Source organism: Ochotona curzoniae, unplaced genomic scaffold, assembly GCF_017591425.1.
Source record: "Ochotona curzoniae isolate NIBS_2020 unplaced genomic scaffold, NIBS_Ocur_1.0 contig_2688, whole genome shotgun sequence".
Taxonomy (NCBI): Eukaryota; Metazoa; Chordata; class Mammalia; order Lagomorpha; family Ochotonidae; genus Ochotona; species Ochotona curzoniae.
The window spans coordinates 28,883,383-28,903,061 of record NW_024465553.1 but is presented as its reverse complement, the minus strand read 5'-3'; the positions used below and the strand labels follow the sequence as shown (position 1 = coordinate 28,903,061).

The 19,679-nt window shown below is 48.7% G+C and overlaps 1 protein-coding gene across 2 annotated transcripts; it reads left to right on the top strand.

Annotated features, from left to right (window-relative positions):
- The first annotated feature begins 1,208 nt into the window (after window positions 1-1,208).
- On the top strand, window positions 1,209-7,161 carry TLR7 (toll like receptor 7). 2 transcript variants are annotated; one of them, XM_040975517.1, is made up of 2 exons: window positions 1,209-1,318; window positions 3,662-7,161. In XM_040975517.1, the coding sequence occupies exons 1-2, from the start codon at window positions 1,316-1,318 to the stop codon at window positions 6,836-6,838; spliced, it is 3,180 nt and encodes a 1,059-aa protein (XP_040831451.1). In that variant the 5' UTR covers window positions 1,209-1,315; the 3' UTR covers window positions 6,839-7,161. The 2 variants fall into 2 exon arrangements, with proteins under 2 accessions (XP_040831451.1, XP_040831450.1); XM_040975516.1 differs by having other exon boundaries at window positions 1,224-1,318; window positions 3,695-7,161.
- The last annotated feature ends 12,518 nt before the right edge of the window (window positions 7,162-19,679 follow it).

The window sequence follows — 19,679 nt, the reverse complement described above, 5'->3', positions numbered from 1 at the left end:
TATGTTTTTATTGGAAAGGCGGATATACAGAGAGGAGAGACAGAGAGGAAGATCTCCCCAGGAGGCCGCAACAGCTGGAGCTAAGCCAATCTGAAGCCAGGAGCCTCTTCTGGGTCTCCCACACGGGTGCAGGGTCCCAAGGCTTTGGGCTGTCCTTGACTGCTTTCCCGGGCCACAGGCAGGGAGCTGGAAGGGAAGCGGGGCTGCCGGGATAGAACCGGCGCCCATATGGGATCCCGGGCGTGCAAGGCGAGGACCTTAACCACTGCGCCACCGCGCCGGGCCCTATATTTGTATTATTACATTTTTGTCAAGCGTCTCTTCAGTTTCAGTTCTCAGTAAAACGAAACAGAGAAGCGAGCGGCGAGTGTTTCTTGTTTCTTTATTAAAGCTGCAGTTGATTGACTAACTGATTGACTCATTGACCGACTAAATGACCGCTGCAGTTGATTGATTAAGTGAGCACTGCAGCTGACCGACTCAGTGACCGACTAACTGACCGCTGCCATTGATTGACAAAGTGACCAACACAGTGACCGACTAAAGTGGGTTAAAAGCAACACCAGAGGAAGTGGGTGGTTCTGTGGCTGGGGCGTTGGCAGGGACGCTCCTCCCACGGCGTGGCGCTGCTTTGGCACCGGAACCCCGCACATCTGGCAGCCGGGACACTGCGATCTTCCTGCGCACAGCTCCATGTCGCACAGTGGGTCCACTCACCGGCACTGGGACCGTTTCCAGGTAAGCAGACGCGGGGTGTCCGTCTCAGGGACCGGGAGGAGAAGAGCATTTTACTACCAGGGTCCATGCAAAAAAAAGAATTTTATTAGCAATTTCCATGCAAAAAAATAAAGCATTTTATTACCAAGTTCCATGCAAAAAAAAAAAACAACATTTTATTACCAAGTTACATGGAAAAAATATATATATTTTCTTAGAAAATGAAGATGAATGTGGTGATCTGGAGGAAGAGATGTTTACAGCTGAAATTAGAATTCTAGAGATTCTTGAAAGGTTTTTTCCTGGAGTTTTTAAAGATTATTTTTTTAATTGATCAGTATTGGCTGTATTTTTTAATTGATCAGTGTTTTCTGTAATTTTTTTAATTGGTCAGTGTTGGCTGTATTTTTTTAATTGGTCAGTATTGGCTGTATATCTTAATTGATCGGTGTTTTCTGTAGTTTTTTTTTTTAAATATTGTTTTTAATTGGTCGGTATTGGATATGTCACGTGTTGTGTCTTCTTGGCTCTAGCCCCGGACCCGCGCAGGCCGATCGCCCCCCACGCTCCGTCCAAACTGCATCCGGGAAGGCTGAGCATGGTAAGAACAGCGCGGAGATGCTTTGTATCAAACCCTTTCGCAAAACATGGAGCAAGCTGGGGTGATTTGGGGGGAAACTCCAGGCTTCAGTGATTTTGGGGAGAAACGCGAGGTTTCGGTGATTTTGGGGAGAAACTCGAGGTTTCAGTGACTTTGGGGAGAAACTCGAGGTTTCAGTGACTTTGGGGAGAAACTCAAGGTTTCAGTAATTTTGGGGGGAACTCGAGGTTTCAGTGATTTTGGGGGAAACTCGAGGCTTCAGTGATTTTGGGGAGAAACTCGAGGTTTCAGTGATTTTGGGGGAAACTCGAGGTTTCAGTGATTTTGGGATGATACGCCGTTCCTCTCTAGTTCATTTTCCATTTTATTTTATTTTTTATTTTTATTTCCCCTTTTCCTAAATTGCTGGTTTCTCTCTTAGTTTTCTTCCCGTGATTTCTATTTCATAGCAATGAATCAACTAAACGTTTCTGGATCATTCTTAGCTGATTTTCCATTGTATTTTATTATTATTTTTTTAATTTTCCCTCCTCCTAAATTGACACTTTACCTCTTGGTTTTCTTCCCGGAGCAGCTCAGGGTTTTAGGAAAATTAGGCCGAGTCCTGCTTGCATTTTTTGATTCAGAAGCAACCCAGCCCGAAATAAACACGAGAAATGAGACATCAAACCCCGCGCTTCCTGTGGCTTTCTCGCTTCCTCATTCCCGCCACGCCTCAGCTGCAACCGTGTGTGTCTCTCACAAAAGTCCAACTTTTAAAGACAATTCTTGAAGCTGAATGACTTTATTTTTTTTTTGAATAATCCTATTTGCACAATTCTGAGGATTCTGGCGGGAGTCTAACGTGCGTCTAAAACCAGCAGGACTGAGCGGCGTTAAAATCCTATATCCAAGTGAGGGATGCTTTTGTGTGTGTGTGTGTTTGTGGCAGGTTTGATGTTTATTCATAGAATTATTAGCATATAATTTTAAGTACTTTGACTTTCATAAATTCGCGAGTTTCACGCATGTGGCGTTGCGGAAGGGCGAGCGCAGTTCCACAGCAACAAATCATCTGGATTTTTTTTTTTTTCCCCTCTAAGTTGATCCATTTCCAAAATTTAGCTCTGAATTTTTTGGAATTTTTTCACAAATTTTGAAAAATTTTTCAAAATTTCAGCAAATACTGAAACAGATGCATAGCTTGAGGCTATCGTTTCCCCCGGGAAAGAAAATTAAAAAAAAAGAAATTTCACAAAACAAAAGCAAAATAGATTTGATCGTGTTACAAAATAGAACCAATTCAGTGCTTGAACCCTTACGTTGCAAAAGAAAAACATTGAGAAAAAGAAAGAAAATTGATGCATGATTAAAACTTTGAAAAAAAGAAGAAAATTGATGTATGACGAACACATTGAAATTCCTCTCACAATGAAAAATAAGGCCATTAAAATCTTGCTGTTTAATATTCAATATTAGCATTTATTAAAGTTTAATATGAATATTTAATATTAAAGTTTAATATTATAAAAAAAATGAGCTGATGCAAGGAGAAAGAGAATTCGGGAAAGAGGAAACAGCAAGTTGCCAGAACACAAAGTGGTTATAAAAATGTAGAACTGAAAACGGGCCGGGTGGCGGGTCTGCGGTTTAAGCAGGGAAACATGGAAAAAATATTGAATGGTGGGAAATATTGGATATTATGAAATATTGGATTTTCTGAATATTGTGCCACACTGGGCTCAGCAATTCAACACTAATTTCTACAGTCTGAAAAGCTATTAAAAAGCTGAGATGATACGAGACAAATACAAAAGTACTTAAACCTGTTCCTGGAAGATGGAATGGGCAAAATTAGTGTATTTTGTTGCTGAACATTTTGCGATCCATGCACAATTTTTTTTTCATCAGAGGCACATTCCATGACATTTTTGAAGACCCACATAATGCAATGTAATTAATCAAAAAAAAAAAAGACACTCGTGGATTTTTTTTTTTTTTGTATTTTACTATAAAAGTCTGTGGGAAAGTAAAATTCACACACACACACACAAAGAATTAGTGGAAATCTCAGCAACTGACAAATGCAATAATGGAATGTGGGATTGGACAATAGAGAGTAAGAGCTGAATTGTTGCTCTTCCACCTGTTACACGAGCGAGGACATTTTGGTTCTGATTTTTGCTCCATTTTAGAAAAATAATTTGTTCATTATTTCTTTCATTTTCTGGTGTGATAATTTCTAAATTATGATTTCTCCTATTTTCAAAGCAATTTCTCAATTATGATTTCTCCTATTTTCTTTTTTTTAATTTCTCCTGTTTTCAAAGCAACTTCTCATTATGATTTCTCCTGTTTTCAAAGCGGCTTCTCAGCTATGGCTTCTCCCACTCCCAGGCGTCCGCAGCGCGCGCGGCCCCGGGCCCACTCGTGCTCCTGCTCCACCTGGTCCTCACCTGCAGCATCCGGGGGGCCACGTGGTATCCGAAGACCCTGCCTTGCAACGTCACGGGGAATGGCAGCGCTGAACTGATCGTGGACTGCACCGACAGGCATCTGGTTCGAGTCCCTGACGGCCTCCCCGCCAACACCACCAACCTGACGCTCAGCGTGAACCACATCCCCAGCCTCTCCGCCTCCTCCTTCCAGGGGCTGCAGCAGCTGGTGGAGCTGGACTTCCGATGCAACTGCGTCCCCGTCCGACTGGGGCCCAAAAACAACATCTGCACCGAGAGGCTGCGGATCCAACGTCAAACCTTTTCCGGTCTGAGTCAGTTACAATCCCTTTATCTGGATGGAAACCAACTTTTAGAAATCCCGCCGCAGCTTCCTCGCAGTTTACGCCTCCTGAGCCTCGAGGCCAACAACATCTTCTCCATCACGCGGGAGAATTTCACCGACCTGGTCCACCTCGAACTCCTCTACCTGGGCCAGAACTGTTACTATCGCAACCCTTGCAACGCTTCCTTTTTCATAGAAAAAGGCACTTTCCAACAACTGCAAAATCTCACAGTGCTGTCCTTAAAAGACAACAATCTCACCGCCGTCCCTGAAGATTTACCGACGAGTTTAACGGAACTCTATTTATACAACAACATCATTACAAAAATCCAAGAAAACGATTTGAGCCATTTGAGCAGGCTGCAGATTCTTGACCTGAGCGGGAACTGTCCTCGTTGTTACAACGTCCCGTTTCCTTGCACGCCGTGTGCAAACAACTCTCACTTGGACATCGACAAAAATGCGTTTCATGCGTTGGGAGAATTAAAAGTTTTGCGTCTGCACAGCAACTCCCTCCAGTACGTGCCGCCGGAATGGTTTAAAAACATGAGTAAGCTGGAACAGCTGGATCTGTCGCAGAATTTTCTGGCCAAAGAAATCGCAAATGCCCAGTTTTTGCATTCTCTTCCTAACCTCCTGCAATTGGATCTGTCCTTCAATTACGAACTGCAGGTCTACCACGCGTTTCTGAATCTGTCAGACGCATTTTCATCCCTAAAAAAACTGAAAATCTTGCGCATCAAAGGATATGTGTTTAAAGAGCTGAGCATAAGTAACCTCGCCCCGCTACGGAATCTTAGGAGTCTCGAAGTTCTCGACCTTGGCACGAACTTCATTAAAATCGCCGACCTGAACATCTTTAAGGAATTTGAAAGATTAAAAGTCATAGATCTGTCCGTGAATAAAATATCGCCATCCGGTGACACCAGTGAGCTTGGAGCCTGTTCCAACAGCAGAGCTTTTGCAGAAAGTCGTGCCCCTCAGCTCATGGACACCTTGCATTATTTCACCTACGATGAATATGCGAGGAGCTGCAAGTATAAAACAAGAGAGACCCCTTCCTCCTCGCCTCTCGAGGGAGAGTGCCATGGTTACGGGCAGACCTTGGACCTGAGCAGAAATAACATCTTTTTTATCCAGCCCTCTGACTTTCGCAATCTTTCGTTTCTCAAATGTTTGAACTTATCCGGAAATACCATCGGGCAAACTCTTAATGGAAGTGAATTCCAGCCTCTGGTGGAGTTGAAATATTTGGATTTTTCCAACAACCGGCTGGATTTGCTCTACTCCACGGCGTTCGAGGAGCTCTCCAAACTGGAGGTTCTGGATCTCAGTAAAAATAGCCATTATTTTGAGTCAGAAGGAATCACTCACATGCTCAACTTCACCAAGAACCTCAAGCATCTCACGAAACTGATTATGAATGATAATGACATCTCGACCTCCACCAGCAGGACCATGGAGAGCGAATCTCTGAAAACTCTAGAATTCCGAGGAAACCGCTTGGATGTTCTGTGGCGAGACGGTGATAACCGCTACTTAGAATTCTTCAAGAATCTGTCGAACTTGACGGAACTGGACATTTCTAGAAATTCGCTGAGTTTCCTGCCTCCGGGTGTTTTTGATGCAATGCCGTTCACACTCACGACTCTGTCCCTGACGAGAAACGGACTCAAATCTTTCAACTGGGGCAAACTGCAGTCGCTGAAAAACCTGGAAGTTTTGGATCTCAGTCACAACCAACTGACGACGGTCCCTGAGAGATTGTTCAACTGCTCCAAAAGCCTCAAGAAACTGTTTCTGCAGCACAATCAGATCAGGCGCCTGACCAAATATTTCCTGCAAGATGTTTCCGAGCTGCGACACCTGGACCTCAGCTTCAACAGAATCCAAATGATCGAGAAGAGTAGCTTCCCGGAAAACGTGCTCGATCATTTGGAATTACTGCTTTTGCACCGGAACCGGTTTTTGTGCACCTGCGACGCCGTGTGGTTGGTGTGGTGGGTGAATCACACGAAGGTGACCATCCCTTACCTGGCCACGGAAGTGACGTGCGCGGGGCCGGGGGCACACAAGGGCCAGAGCGTGGTGTCTCTGGATTTGTACACGTGCGAGTTAGACTTAACCAACCTGGTGCTGTTTTCCTTCTCTTTGTCTCTGGTGCTCTTTCTCATGGTCGTCATGACAGCCAGTCACCGCTACTTCTGGGACGTGTGGTACAGTTACCATCTGTGCAAGGCCAAGCTCCAGGGGTACCAGCGTGTGACCCTGGGCTCCTGTTACGACGCCTTTGTGGTGTACGACACCCGCGACCCGGCGGTAACCGAGTGGGTCCTGGACGAGCTCGTGGCCAGACTCGAACACCCAAAAGACAAACGTTTTAACTTGTGTCTGGAGGAACGAGACTGGTTACCAGGGCAACCGGTGCTGGAAAACCTCTCCCAGAGCATCCAGCTGAGCAAAAAGACAATTTTTGTCATGACGGACAAGTATGCAAAGACGGAGAATTTTAAAATCGCGTTTTATTTGTCGCATCAGAGGCTCATGGATGAAAAAGTCGACGTGATCATCTTGGTATTCCTCGAAAAACCCTTGCTCAAGTCCAAGTTCCTGCAGCTCCGCAAGAGGCTGTGCGCCAGTTCGGTCCTCGAGTGGCCCACAAACCCGCAGGCCCACGCCTACTTCTGGCAGTGTCTGAAAAACGCGCTGGGCACGGACAACCACGGGACCTACAGTCGGGTGTTCGAGGACACCGTCTGACCCAAATATTTCACCCAGAGTTTGGAAATGGAGTTGGGATTGCCCACTTGGAACTTTCAATATTTCACTTGCGTTATTTTTCTCTCAGCTTTTGCATAAAATACTGTTGGGAGAGAGGTTGCAAGTAGATGATGCAAGGCTCTGATTCTTTTGTAATTATGATTATTAAGTAGAGTTAGACTTCTATCCTGAGAAGCACTGTATGTTATTATTAACTAGAATTAGACTTCTATGTTGAGAAACACTGCATGTTAAAAATATAGAAAACTGGGCCAGGCGCCGTGGCGCAGTGGTTAAGGTCCTCGTCTTCCACGCCCGGGATCCCATATGGGCGCCGGTTCTATCCCGGCAGCCCCACTTCCCTTCCAGTTCCCTGCCTGTGGCCCGGGAAAGCAGTCGAGGACGGCCCAAAGCTTTGGGGCCCCGCACCCGTGTGGGAGACCCGGAAGAGGCTCCTGGCTTCGGATCGGCATAGCATCGGCCTTTGCGCTCACTTGGGGAGTGAATCATCGGACGGAAGATCTTTCTCTCTGTCTCTCCTCTCTGTATATCCGCCTTTCCAATAAAAAATAATAAAAATAAATCTTTAAAAAAAATATATAGAAAACTCACGCGAGCTTTGTCCATTTGACACCAAAATCGCCCAAGTTAAATAAAAATCAGTGAAAACTCCTGTTTTAATTGATTCATGAGCACTGTTTCATATTTTCTGTATGTTTTATATACTCTAGAAATGCTTTGTCAGGATATATCCAAATATTTCTTCTCTGTTTGGAGCTTTTAAATGACTAGAAAATCTTAACATTTTCAAAATGTTTTCATTGACCAAAACCACTATGAAAGTTCACAATAACCATCATCCATTTGTCATATAATATTTAAAAAGCACCGGACCAATACGATAGCTCAGTGGCTAAATCCTTGCCTTGCAGGCACTGGGATCCCATATAGGTGACAGCTCATGTCCCAGCTGCTCTACTTCCCATCCAGCTCCCTGCTTGTGGCCCGGGAAAGCAGTCAAGGACAGCCCAAAGCCTTGGGACCCTGCACCTGCATGGGAGACCAGCAGAAGGCTCCTGGTTCTTGGCTACAGATCGGCTCAGCTCTGGCCATTGCAGCCACGTGGGGAGGGAATCAGTGGACAGAGAATCTTTCTCTGTTTCTCTTTCTCTCTGTAAAGTCTGCTCTTCTAATAGATAACTCTTAAAAAAAATCATTAGTTGGGCCCGGCATGATAGTGTACTGGTTAGTCCTTGCCTTGCACACGCACTGGGATCCCTTATGGGCGCCGATTCTAATCCTGGCAGCTCCTCTTCCCATCCAGCTCCCTGCTTGTGGCCTGGGAAAGCAGTCGAGGACGGCCCAAAGCCTTGGGACCCTGCACCCACGTGGGAGACCTAGAAGAGGCTCCTGGCTTTGGATTGACTCAGCTCCAGCCGTTGCGGCCTCTAGGGGAGTGAATCATGGGACGGAAGATCTTCCTCTCTGTCTCTGTCCTCTGTGTATATCCGCCTTTCCAATAAAAGTAAATAAATCTTAAAAAAAAAAAAATCAATAGTTATAGATCAATCCAGATTTAGTAATTGAATCAATGAATCTGCAAGCTATTTAATGTTGTTAGCAAACTGGTAACAGGACTTGACATGACAGATTAAATCTAAGTCCTCCTGATAGCCTAAAAATTGAAACTGCATAAACCTACAAAGAGAAAGAATGAAATAAGAAAGCTCCAGAAGAGAGGAGTTTGCAGCATCCGGTGGAGGGATGGGTACTGTAGCAGAGTTGGGGATTTAGGAGGAGGAAAACTGATATACAGGACACAGCAAAGGCCCTGGAGCTGGAGACACCAGGGTGTCAGGAGTGCTGGAAGCAGGGGAGAGCTCGGAACTGTGCGTGGGAAGTAGCTGCTCCTACCCAGAGCACAGGCTCGTTTTCAAAAGAAATTGAGCCAGGGACATTTGGGACTATGGAATACAATGTACAGCAGAAAGAAAGAAAACTGCATGGAAAAGCCAGGGGTGGAGGGACGATGCACAGCCACCCAGGCTGCCGTCACCCCGTTCCGCCTCTTTCCAGCACCCCACAACTGACCCTGTGCTCTGCTCACAAGATCGTGTCCTAGCGACGTTTCACAGTCCCAGAGGAATAGACTTAGAATTGGAGATGCCCTAATGAATGCTTATTTATTGCCAACAATGAAGTAAGAAAGGAAGGAAAAAAGCAAAAGGGAGAAGTGGGCCAGAGGATACAAGCGTTCTCTCTCTCTGTGTGTCTCTCTCTCTCTGTAGCTCACTCTTGCTCTCTCAGTATGTGTGTGTGTGTGTGTGTGTGTGAGAGAGAGAGAGAGAGAGAGAGAGAGAAAGACAGAGAGAGAGAGAGAGAGATCCTTTCAAACAAAATCAAATAAAATTTTTGAAAGGCTAATCAGAAAAACTTGAGGCCAAGAAGGGTTTCTTGAAGTCGACCTTAGGGTGCAACAAGCCTGCCATTTGTAACATCAGCCTCCCACTGGCCACCGTCCCAGTCCCAGTTACTCCACTTGCCATCCAACTGGCTGCCGGTCAATACCCTGGTATGTATATGTGTGTGTCCATATTTTTTAAAAGAAGGATTTAACTTTGAAAGGTTTATTTGTTTCTCTGAACGGCAGAGTTACAGAGTGAGGAAAGACGCACAGAGGCGTGAGTGGTCCGTCTTGCATCCACTGGCTCCCTTCCAAAGGGCTGGAGCTAGAATCCTGACGCTCTTATCTGGGTCCCCCGTACTTGAGCCGTCTTCCACTGCTTTCCCAAGTTCATTAGACAGAATCTGCCTGAATTGTGAGCATAGCAGCTGAGACCCAAAGCTGTGCTCATATGGGATGCTGGGATCACACAGCAGCAGCTGAACCTGCTATGCCACGATTCTGTCTCTGAAGGGCCTATTGTTTATGTGGAGTGTCTTCATGGTTTCTTATTCCATTATTAAACATAATCAAATCCCCCAACATTTAAAAAGTGAGCTTCTTTGTAGACCCATGATATAGAATGCCATGAACTAATAATTATGATCTAGTTCCATATTGAAAATTAAAAATAGAAAAAGCTGTAAAGGTCACCCAGAGAAGGTCACTATGAGCAATTAGGTTTATTCTTCTTTCATTTTCAAAAATTTAGTTAAAAGGCAAGCAAGAGAATTACACACAGAGACAGAGTCTTCCCTTCCAGATGTCGCGAAGCCTGGAGCTGGAGCCAGTTTCTGGGAACTCTATGTCAATACCCACTGTGGCAGCAGGAATTCAGTTATTTGAACCATCTGTTGCCTTTCCTGCTCTGGATTGATGGCAAGTTGGAGTTAAGGACCAAGAGCCCAGAACTGTTGTGAAACAGGCTCTCTTAACCATCGGGCTAAGCACCTGCTGCTTCTGATCTATTCTTCCCAGTGTTTTTCCATACGTATGATATGTTAGCGATTAACACACCTTCACAGCTGTGATATTCAGTGGAGTAAATGTAGCCAGAACGGGCCCAGCATGATTGCCTGATGGCTAAATCCTCTCCTTGCAACTGCTGGGATCCCCTAGGAGCGCTGATTCACGTCCCAGATGCTCCACTTCCCATCCAGCTCCCTGCCTGTGGCCTGGGAAAGCAGTCAAGGATGGGCCAAAGGCTTGGGACCCTGCACCCGCGTGGGAAGCCTGGAAGAACCCCGTGGCCTCTGATCTGTGCAGTTCCAGCCGTGGTGGCCACTCAGCGAGTGAACCAGCAGATGGAAGATGTTTTTGTCTCTACTTCTCTCTGTAAATTGGACTTTCCAATAAAAAATGAATAAATCTAAAAACAAACAAAGCAAAACAAAACAAACAACCAGTGGAATGGGGATACCAGGCTGAACTTCTATAGCACAGCCTCTGATAACCTTATGGGATTGGACAAAAAGGCCTGTCTGTGTTCATTTTCAACGATAGGGATAATTATCAACAATAGGGATAATTATAGGGAGTATCTGGGGGGTTCCTGAGCAGCAGGTGCCCGCGACCACCTCGGGGGTGAGGCGACAGTGTTGTTCGGCAGTGAGAACCACCGATGACAGTCTGATCAAGCATGTCTGCTTATTGTAACACGCGTACAAACTTGTGTAGATTAAGCAAAGGAGAAGGCGGGAAGAGGACCTGACAGCCCTCCTACCCAGCAGCGGCACTGTAACTGGCTGGAAGTCATGTCTATCTCCCCAGACCCTCCAATCACGTCACAGCTCACGTGCAGTACTCCCGGCTGGCAGGTAGGCTGGCAGGTAACCGCACCTGACTGCTCAGATTGCTAATCAAGGAAGTCCCAGCACAGCTCGTCCAAGGACAGAGAAGAGAGACTGGGGTGCCACCCACCGCCCTCTCCGATGGGCCAGTGAACAGGTCAGGCTGAGGTCTCGGTTAGCCAACACCATTGTGCGGGGGTTCCCTGGGACACGGTGTGCTGCGTGCCCACGAGCTCCCACGCAGGCCGAGAGCCAGGGGCGCGCTCCCACTGAGCAGACACGAATCTTGCAAACCTGCCGGGCAAGGTCATGGACCTCTAAGCGGAAGTAGGAGGCCGTGGTCTCTCTGCCCTATAAAGCCACTTGGAGTTCAGAGAGCCTCAGAATCCCACTCACCCCTGCCTACAGGATGGAGAACAGAGGCTCCCACGGAGCATGCCCAAGAAAGACAAAGAACCACATGCCATATGCATTTCAGGAAATAAAAAATCGTCTTAGCAGGTGAAGTTGAAGGTAGAATGTCAAAGGTAGAAAATAAAACGTAAAAGGCACGGACGGCCAAGCTGACTCCAACACCTCACAATGCAGCCTAGCTTTATGAAAAACAGAAGACAAGTTCAAAGAGTTATTAAAAGTTAATTCGCTCTGACGACCTAGGTGGGAGTAACCTATTTGGGGGTTAGAAAAATGCTCTTCTCCCTACCCCCTGACTGGGTGCCTGGGCACTGGACATTCATGGTGATAGAAAGTAAGAGCTGGCATGTTAATTATCGATTTGTTATGAAGATTTCAAAAGATTTCCAAAAATGTGATTTTTTTGTGTAAATATGTGTGTGTATATAAATATATAAAACACACTGACTTCACAAATACCAAATTATTGTTTTAGGGCCCGGCAGCGTGGCCTAGCGGCTAAAGCCCTCACCTTGAACACACCCGGGATCCCATATGGGCACCGGTTCTAATCCCGGCAACTCCGCTTCCCATCCAGCTCCCTGCCTGTGGCCTGGGAAAGCAGTCGAGGACGGCCCAAAGCCTTGGGACCCTGCACCCACGTGGGAGACCCGGAAGAGGCTCCTGGCTTCGGATCGGCGCAGCATCGGCCATTGCGGCTCACTTGGGGAGTGAATCATCGGACGGAAGATCTTCCTCTCTGTCTCTCCTGCTCTCTGTACATCTGACTTTGTAATAAAAAAAAAATCTTTTAAAAAAATAAATAAAAATAAAAATAAACAAATTTCATTTTTAAAAAGCTGGGTAATGAGGTTAAGAACAAAGATGAAAACATCCATGCAGACATGTCGAATTTCAACCTGACAAGCTTCACAAGGGTTGAGCAGTAAGAAATGCAATTTTGCATTCAGGAGCAATGGATAATATTTTCCCGTGTTCTCTTTCCGATAGCCTTTGGTCGACCACAGAAGCAAGGTAACTGCAGCAGATTCCACAGAAGAACAGCTATGACGGTAGCACGTGACGCTCTAAAACCACCAGTCAAAAACTGAGAGGAAGCCATGACTTTGACCAAGTACCCAGAAATCACAACAAGGTTTAAGCAAGGCATTATATAGGAAACTCTGACTTATAAAACGCAAGTGAGCCCAGCGCAGTAGCCTAGAAGTTAAAGTCCTCACCTTGGATGTGCCAGGATCCCATATGGGCGCCGGTTCTAATCCCGGCAGCTCCACTTCCCATCCAGCTCCCTGCTTGTGGCCTGGGAAAGCAGTCGAGGACAGCCCAAAGCCTTGGGACCCTGCACCTGTGTGGGAGACCCGGAAGAGGCTTTCAGCTCCTGGCTTTGGATTGGCGCAGCACTGGACTTTTTGGTCACTTGGGAGTGGAACCATCGGACGGAAGATCTTCCTCTCTGTCTCTCCTCCTCTCTGTGTATCCACCTTTCCAATAGAAATAAATAAACCTTTAAAAACAAAACACGCTAGCGTGGTAATAACCACCTAAGACAATCCATTCCACTAATGAATCTTTGCTTTGCCTTAATAGAAGCGAACACGTGTGCAACCAAAAAATTACTACCCAAAATGAAGTTGGAAGATAGGCAATATTATTAGAGATAAAATGCCAATTACAGGTAAGGCTCTCCATTCTTTTTTTTTTAAAGATTTATTTATTTTTATTACAAAGTCAGATATACAGAGAGGAGGAGAGACAGAGAGGAGGAGAGACAGAGAGGAAGATCTTCCGTCCGATGATTCACTCCTCAAGTGAGCTCAATGGCCGGTGCTGTGTCAATCCGAAGCCAGGAGCCAGGAATCTCCTCCAGGTTTCCCACATGGGTGCAGGGTCCCAAAGCATTGGGCCGTCCTCGACTGCTTTCCCAGGCCACAGGCAGGGAGCTGGATGGGAAGTGGAGCTGCCAGATTAGAGCCCATATGGGATCTCGGTGCGTTCAAGGCAAGGACTTTAGCTGCTAGGCCACGCCGCCGGGTCCAAGGCTCTCCATTCTTTAACTTGCAAAAGTGAAACAGCACCTGCTAACTGTGGCTCCCCAGTCCTCCTACTTCTGTCTCTATGAATCTGCTTACTCGACGTACCTCACATAAGAGGGAGAACAGGAGCCCTAGTGCTATAGCATAGTACTTAAAAACCTTGCTTTGAATACATCAGAATCCCAGTTGGGCGCCGGTTTTTTGTTGTTGTTGTTGTTGTTTTGTTCTTTTTGTTTTTGTTTTTGTTTTTGCGCCTGTTCTAATCCGGCGGCCACACTTCCCATCCAACTCCCTGCTTGTGGCCTGGGAAAGCAGTAGAGGACGGCCCAAAGCCTTGGGACCCTGCACCCGCGTGGGAGACCCAGAAGAAACTCCTGGCTCCTGGCTTCAGATTGGCTCAGCTCTGGTCATTGTAGCTGCTTGGGGAGTGAGCCATCAGACGGAAGATCTTCCTCTCTGTCTCTCCTCCTCTCTGTGTATCCACCTTTCCAATAAAATAAATAAGTAAGTTAATTAATTTAAAAAAGGAGCGAGCGCTTAGTACTTGTCTTTATGGTGATTGGCTTATTTCACTCGGTATGATGTCCTCCACAAGTGGCCTCAATGGCTAGAGCTGAGCTTATCCAAAGCCAGGAACCAAGACCTTCTTCCAGGTCTCTCACGTGGGTTATGGGTCCTAAAGCTCTATGCCGTCCTCTGCCCTTTTCCCAGGCCAGAAGTAGGGAGCTGGATGGGAAGTGAAGCAGCTAGCTACAAACCAGCACCCATGTGTGACCCCGGCACACGCAAGACGAAGACTTTAGCCACTAGGCTACCATGCTGGGCCCCCCAAAATAGATATTTACTCAATTATTTATTTGAAAATTAGAGTGACACTGAGAGAAGGAAAGAAGGGAGAGAGATTTTTCCATGCGCTGGTTAACCCCCAAACTGACTGCAGCAACAGCCGGGGCTGAGCTATGCTGAAGGCAGGAGCCCAGAACTGTACCCGGCCCTCCCACGAGTGCAGCAGAAACTGAAGACTTGAGCCGTCTTGTGCTGCGTTGGCAGGACCTGAACCGGAAGCAGAAGAGCCAGGCCCCATAATGGGACTGGGATAGGGAAGCAGAGGTTTCACTTACTGAAACATGACACCCGCTCGTTTCTGTTTGATATCTGCAAGAACCACAGACTTGTTTCCCCACAGCGGAAGCACCATCCTTCCACCCTGATTATCCTCATTAACTCTTCTTACATTCCTTTTTGTTGTTGCTAAGAAAGTTATTATATTTCTTCAAGTAATACAGGGGAATCCGTGGGGGAAGCGGGTTTGGAGAAAGGGGGGGTAGAAATCCCGGAGCCATGGAATTGTATCACAAAATTATAAAAAATACAAATTGAAAATGATTATATCAGAAAAACAGCATTAGATTGTCAGCAGGTGCAGCACCCTGAGTTGGACTTCGCAGCTGCAGGACCGGAAACAATTCCATTCCTTCATAGGTTAAAACATTTCATTGACGTGGAAGAGTTACAGAGAGACAAGGGGAGACAGACAGACACACACATGCACACACACACACACACAGATCTTCCACTAGTTGAATTCACTTTTTTTTTTTTTTTTTACATTCTCATTGACTCTTTTTATTGCATTTTATTTTATGACATCGTTTCATAGGGGTTGAGCCGGGCCATGACGGATTCCAGCAGTTTTTTTCCTGGTCCCCACGTGGGTGCCGGAAGCCGAGGTTTGGACCATGCTCCCCTGCTTGCCCAGGTCTACCACCAGGAAGCAGCCAGGGTTCACAGCGGCACTCCCCTGGAATGCGAGCAGGGCACAGGAGCTATGCCACAACACCGGGGCAACGAGCAGGGCAGCCGCGCTATGCCACAACACCGGGGCAACTGCCGCATTCCTGTCAACATTTGTTACTTCTGGTTTATTTATTTATTTATTTTTTCCATCCAGTATTTCCTCATTGAGGGTTTGATTTGCATTTCCCGAATGACTAGTGGCCTTGAATATCTTTTTATATGCTTCTTGGCCACTCTTATTTTTATAATTTTTTTTGAAAGGACAGAAAGATTGGGGTGGAGACTTGTCCATTAGTTCATTCCCCAAATGTCCACAATCGGGCCAGACTGTGTCAAGCTAAAACTTGTGGCAGGACCCAAGTACTTAAGCCACCATCCCCCTGCCTTCCCGGTATCCGGCCACCGGTTCACTCCCCAAGGGGCCGCAACAGCTTCCCAGGCCACAAGCGGGGAGCTGGAAGGGAAGTGGAGCTGCCAGGACGCGAACCAGCGCCCATATGGGATCCTGGCACATGCCGTGGTGCCCGGCTCTCTCTGTCTTCTTAAAAGAAAAGAAAACAAAACAAAACACAAAAACACCACTTTTCTCCTGGGAACTTTTAATCCAAGGATCCTATTTACCTCTAAGGCAGTATCAACAGTTATCAGTTTGCAAAAATATTTGTCTATCATTACTTTTATTTATCTTTAAGAATGAATTCAAAGCATCGGGAGGAGGGGACAGAGAGAGATCCGGTTGCTGGTTCATTCCTCAAATGCCTGCCACAGCAGGCGCTGAGCCGGGCGCCCGAGCTCCTTTGCGTGTCTTGCGGGAAGCAGGGATGAGAATGCGTGGGACATCAGCTGCTGGGGTCCAGGGTGCTCATTCCAGGGAACCAAAGGTGAGTCGAGGTGTGGACACTACAACGGAGGCACCCTGACTCGGCACCCCAAGTGCAGGCTTAGCCTACAGCTCTCCCGGAATTCATTTTGATGTCAGGGATCCAACGTTTTTCTTCCACCACTTAACAGTGCTTACTGCTGGAGAGCCGGGGAGAGCGACCCAGCCGGACCAGACCTCCCCCGAAGGAGACCATCTAAGCCCGGGGTACAAAAGACCCGCACTGTGGACATTAGGTCCTGGCGGCTGCGGACCGGAGGCGTGCGGGATGGCGCAGTGGCAGCAGCAGAGCCGCTGGGGGAGGCTCCAACCACGGCCAGGCGCCGAGTCTTAAGGTGCAGCGCGCGCGCGGCGCAGCGCGCAGCCGATCCCGACGCAGGGCTGCAGCCGCACCCGAGGCGGGGAACCCGGGAGGTGCGGCCGGCCCTGCAGCCACCTCCCCTCCGTCGGCACCGGGCCTGGGCGGGCGGGACCGGCGGGAGGGCCCCGATGGGGCGGAGCGAGCCGCGGGAGGGAGCGGCCCAGGCGGGGTCCCCCAGGCGGAGGCGGTGCCACTCGGCGGGCTCCCGCCCCGCGCCCGCCTCCCCTTCCTGCCCCAGCCCGCGCGGGTCTCCGGCCGCTGCAGCCGGGCAGGAGGACGCGGCGGGATCGGCGGCGGCGGCGGCCAGGGCTGAGGGACCGAGGGGACCGTGGGGACCGACGAGGGCCGGTGGCGTCCGACTGCGGAGAAATGTTGGGCGTGGCGGCCGGAATGACCAACAGGTACGTGCCGCGCGTCCTCGCTGGCGGCGCCGCCACGTCGGCCAGGCATCTTCCGAGGGCCCCAGCTCGGCTGGCCTGCTCGCGGGGCCTGGTGTGCGGCCGGGCCGGGAGGGAGGCAAGGCGGGCAGCTTCCTCCAGCGGCCTGGGCGCACGCCGGCTCCTGGCGAGCGCTCGGGGCCGGAGCGCGTGGCACACTGCGGGCGCCGCCGAGGGCCCGGTGGGCGGCTGCGGCAGGTACGGGTCTGCCGGAGGTGATGGCTGCAGGCCGGTGGGATTCCGAGCGGCCGGGGCCGGGGTGTCCGTCCCCCTGACCCCTAAGGCTGAGGTTGCCCTTAGACCTCTGTCTGCTGTGTGAGAAATGCGCAGGGAGCATGCTTGATTGAGGAAGCAGATCCACGCAGTGCCAGCGTCTTTGGTGAAATGGTGCTTTTCTAAAACAAAGAACTCGGTGGGGGCGAGCAGCGCTCTCGGGGCTTCCCCCCCAGCCCGTTCCCTGGAGCCGCTGCCCCGCGCTCTTCCTGGGCTCCCCCCGGGCTCGGCGTGCGGCCTGTGGGAAGCTCCCGGGCCGCCTTGCACGGGGACGTCTGGCCTTGCACAGACGTGGGGCTGCAGGACTGGGGACTTGATTGGTTTTCTCCGGTAGCGGTGGGTGTTGTTGCTGCATCAGAACTTCCAGGAGGGTTGGTTTGGGTGTGGAATCTGCGGCTGAGTCAGCGTAGCTACCGCTGTTAACGTCTGCCTTCCTCCTCTGCTGTTTGAATGGCCCGGTTCCCCAGCGAAACAGCCGTCGGCAGATCCCAAAGGTTGTCGCCTTTCCTGGTGTTGCTAGATAGCCGTGTTCGTTCAGATCAGCACGGATCGCGCTGGGGAAGTGTTTTAACGTACAAGTTGTCGGGCTGGAGGCGGTGGATACGAGTTTTCCCGCCGCTCTGACTTTCGGTTGATAGTTTTTTGAATGTTGGCAACAAGTTGTCAGTTATAGGAGTGTACATCGGCCAGGTTTGTCGGCCACTGTTCTTTTCCTGCTGGTCCCTCAGTGCCACGCTGCCCCTCTGAGGGTAGCAGCCCCTGGTATGCAGCGGGCACGTTTTCTGCATAGCTGCCCCTTGCTCACAGCAGCACACGGAGTCAAAGGGACAAGCCCTCATCTATCAACTGTACTGCTTCACTCCTTTTCTTGAATTATTGAATATTAGCTTGACATAAAGTTTTTTTTTTTAAGTTGATGTATTTGGGACAGGGAGAGACAAAGATCTCTCCTCCACTGGCACTCCGCAGATACTGGCAGTATCTGTGGCTAAATCAGACCCAAGCCAGGAGCTCCGTGCTGGTTTCACAGGAAGTGGGGGCCCCAGGGCCTTGGGCCATCATCCACTGCCATGCCAGGTGCAATAGGAAGCTGACATGGGAGCAAAGCAGGTAGGGCTCCAGCTGCTGCTCCAGTGCTGGAAGTGGCAGCCTGACCCACTGTGCCATGCTGCTGGGCCCAGCACTGCTGTCTCTATCAGATAGAAGGCCAGCACACGCACCCACTGTTGCACCCACCGTTGCAACTTGGGGAACTTCCCCACCCCCACCCCGCCATTTGGGTATTTATAACATTTGTTGTAAAATTACCAACTTAAAATTAGCCTGCTGTAAATTTATTGAATTTCAGGTCCTTCCTACAGGGTCAGAAATGATTGCATTAGCTTCATACTAAATGATTTCATTAGCTTCGTACTGCGGGCCAGACACGCCCCACCCTGCACTGTTGTTTTGCATTATCAGCGCGTTGACACAGTGTGAAAGACTACGGCTAACTTCTTGGAAAGAAGGACTAGCCTTGTGGTGCAGCGGGTTAAACACCCGTATCGTGCTGTCATCCTGTATGAGCAACCGTGAGTCCTGGCGGCTCCACTTCTGATCCAGCTCCGTGTTAATGTGCCTGGGAAAGCAGAAGACAGGGATCTGAGTGTTGGGGCCCTTGCCCACCCTTGTTGGAGATGAAATTCGAGGCGTCTGACTTCAGCCTGGCCAGGGTCTCTCCAGGTCTCTCCACTGGAAACATTTTGAGAGTGATCTGATGTACAGAGCGTGTCTCTCTTTCTCTGTTCCTTTCTCTCTCTCTGTTTCTCTCCTTGTGTCTTTCCTCTGATCCGAGGAAATGCCATTTGGCATTGAGGCAAGCCATTCTGGCCAATAGGCGGAAATTCCATCTAGGTCTGCCATGTGGGCGCAAGATGGTCCAATTTTCCACTGTTTTTCAAGACCATTAGCAGGGTGCTAGGTCAGACGTGGAGAAGCTGGGGCTCGAACCCGTGCTCATACAGAGTGGGACTGTTACCGCAGGCAGTTTACGCTGTGCTGCAACTCGAGCCCCAGCATGGTGAGGAGGTTGAGCCCCTGCTATTATTTTTTTAGTTATTTCATTTACATGAAAGAGAGGGACATCGCTTATCCTTGTTTCCTGCCAAGATGCTGTCAGCAGGCAGGGCTACATCAGGCTAAAACCAGGAGGTAGGGACTCAGTGCTGGTCTCCCACGTGGGCGGAGGACGTGGGCCATCTCCTGCTGTCTTCCAGGCTGCGTGTTAGCTGTTTAGTACTGAAGTCTTACATTTTTAACAAAGCCAATGAAAATTTGATAATAGGAAAGGTATCTTTAGTTCTGGTTGTGTACATCAAGTTTGGAATATCAGGTCTGGCACAATAGCCTAGCGGCTAAAGTCTTACCTTGCACA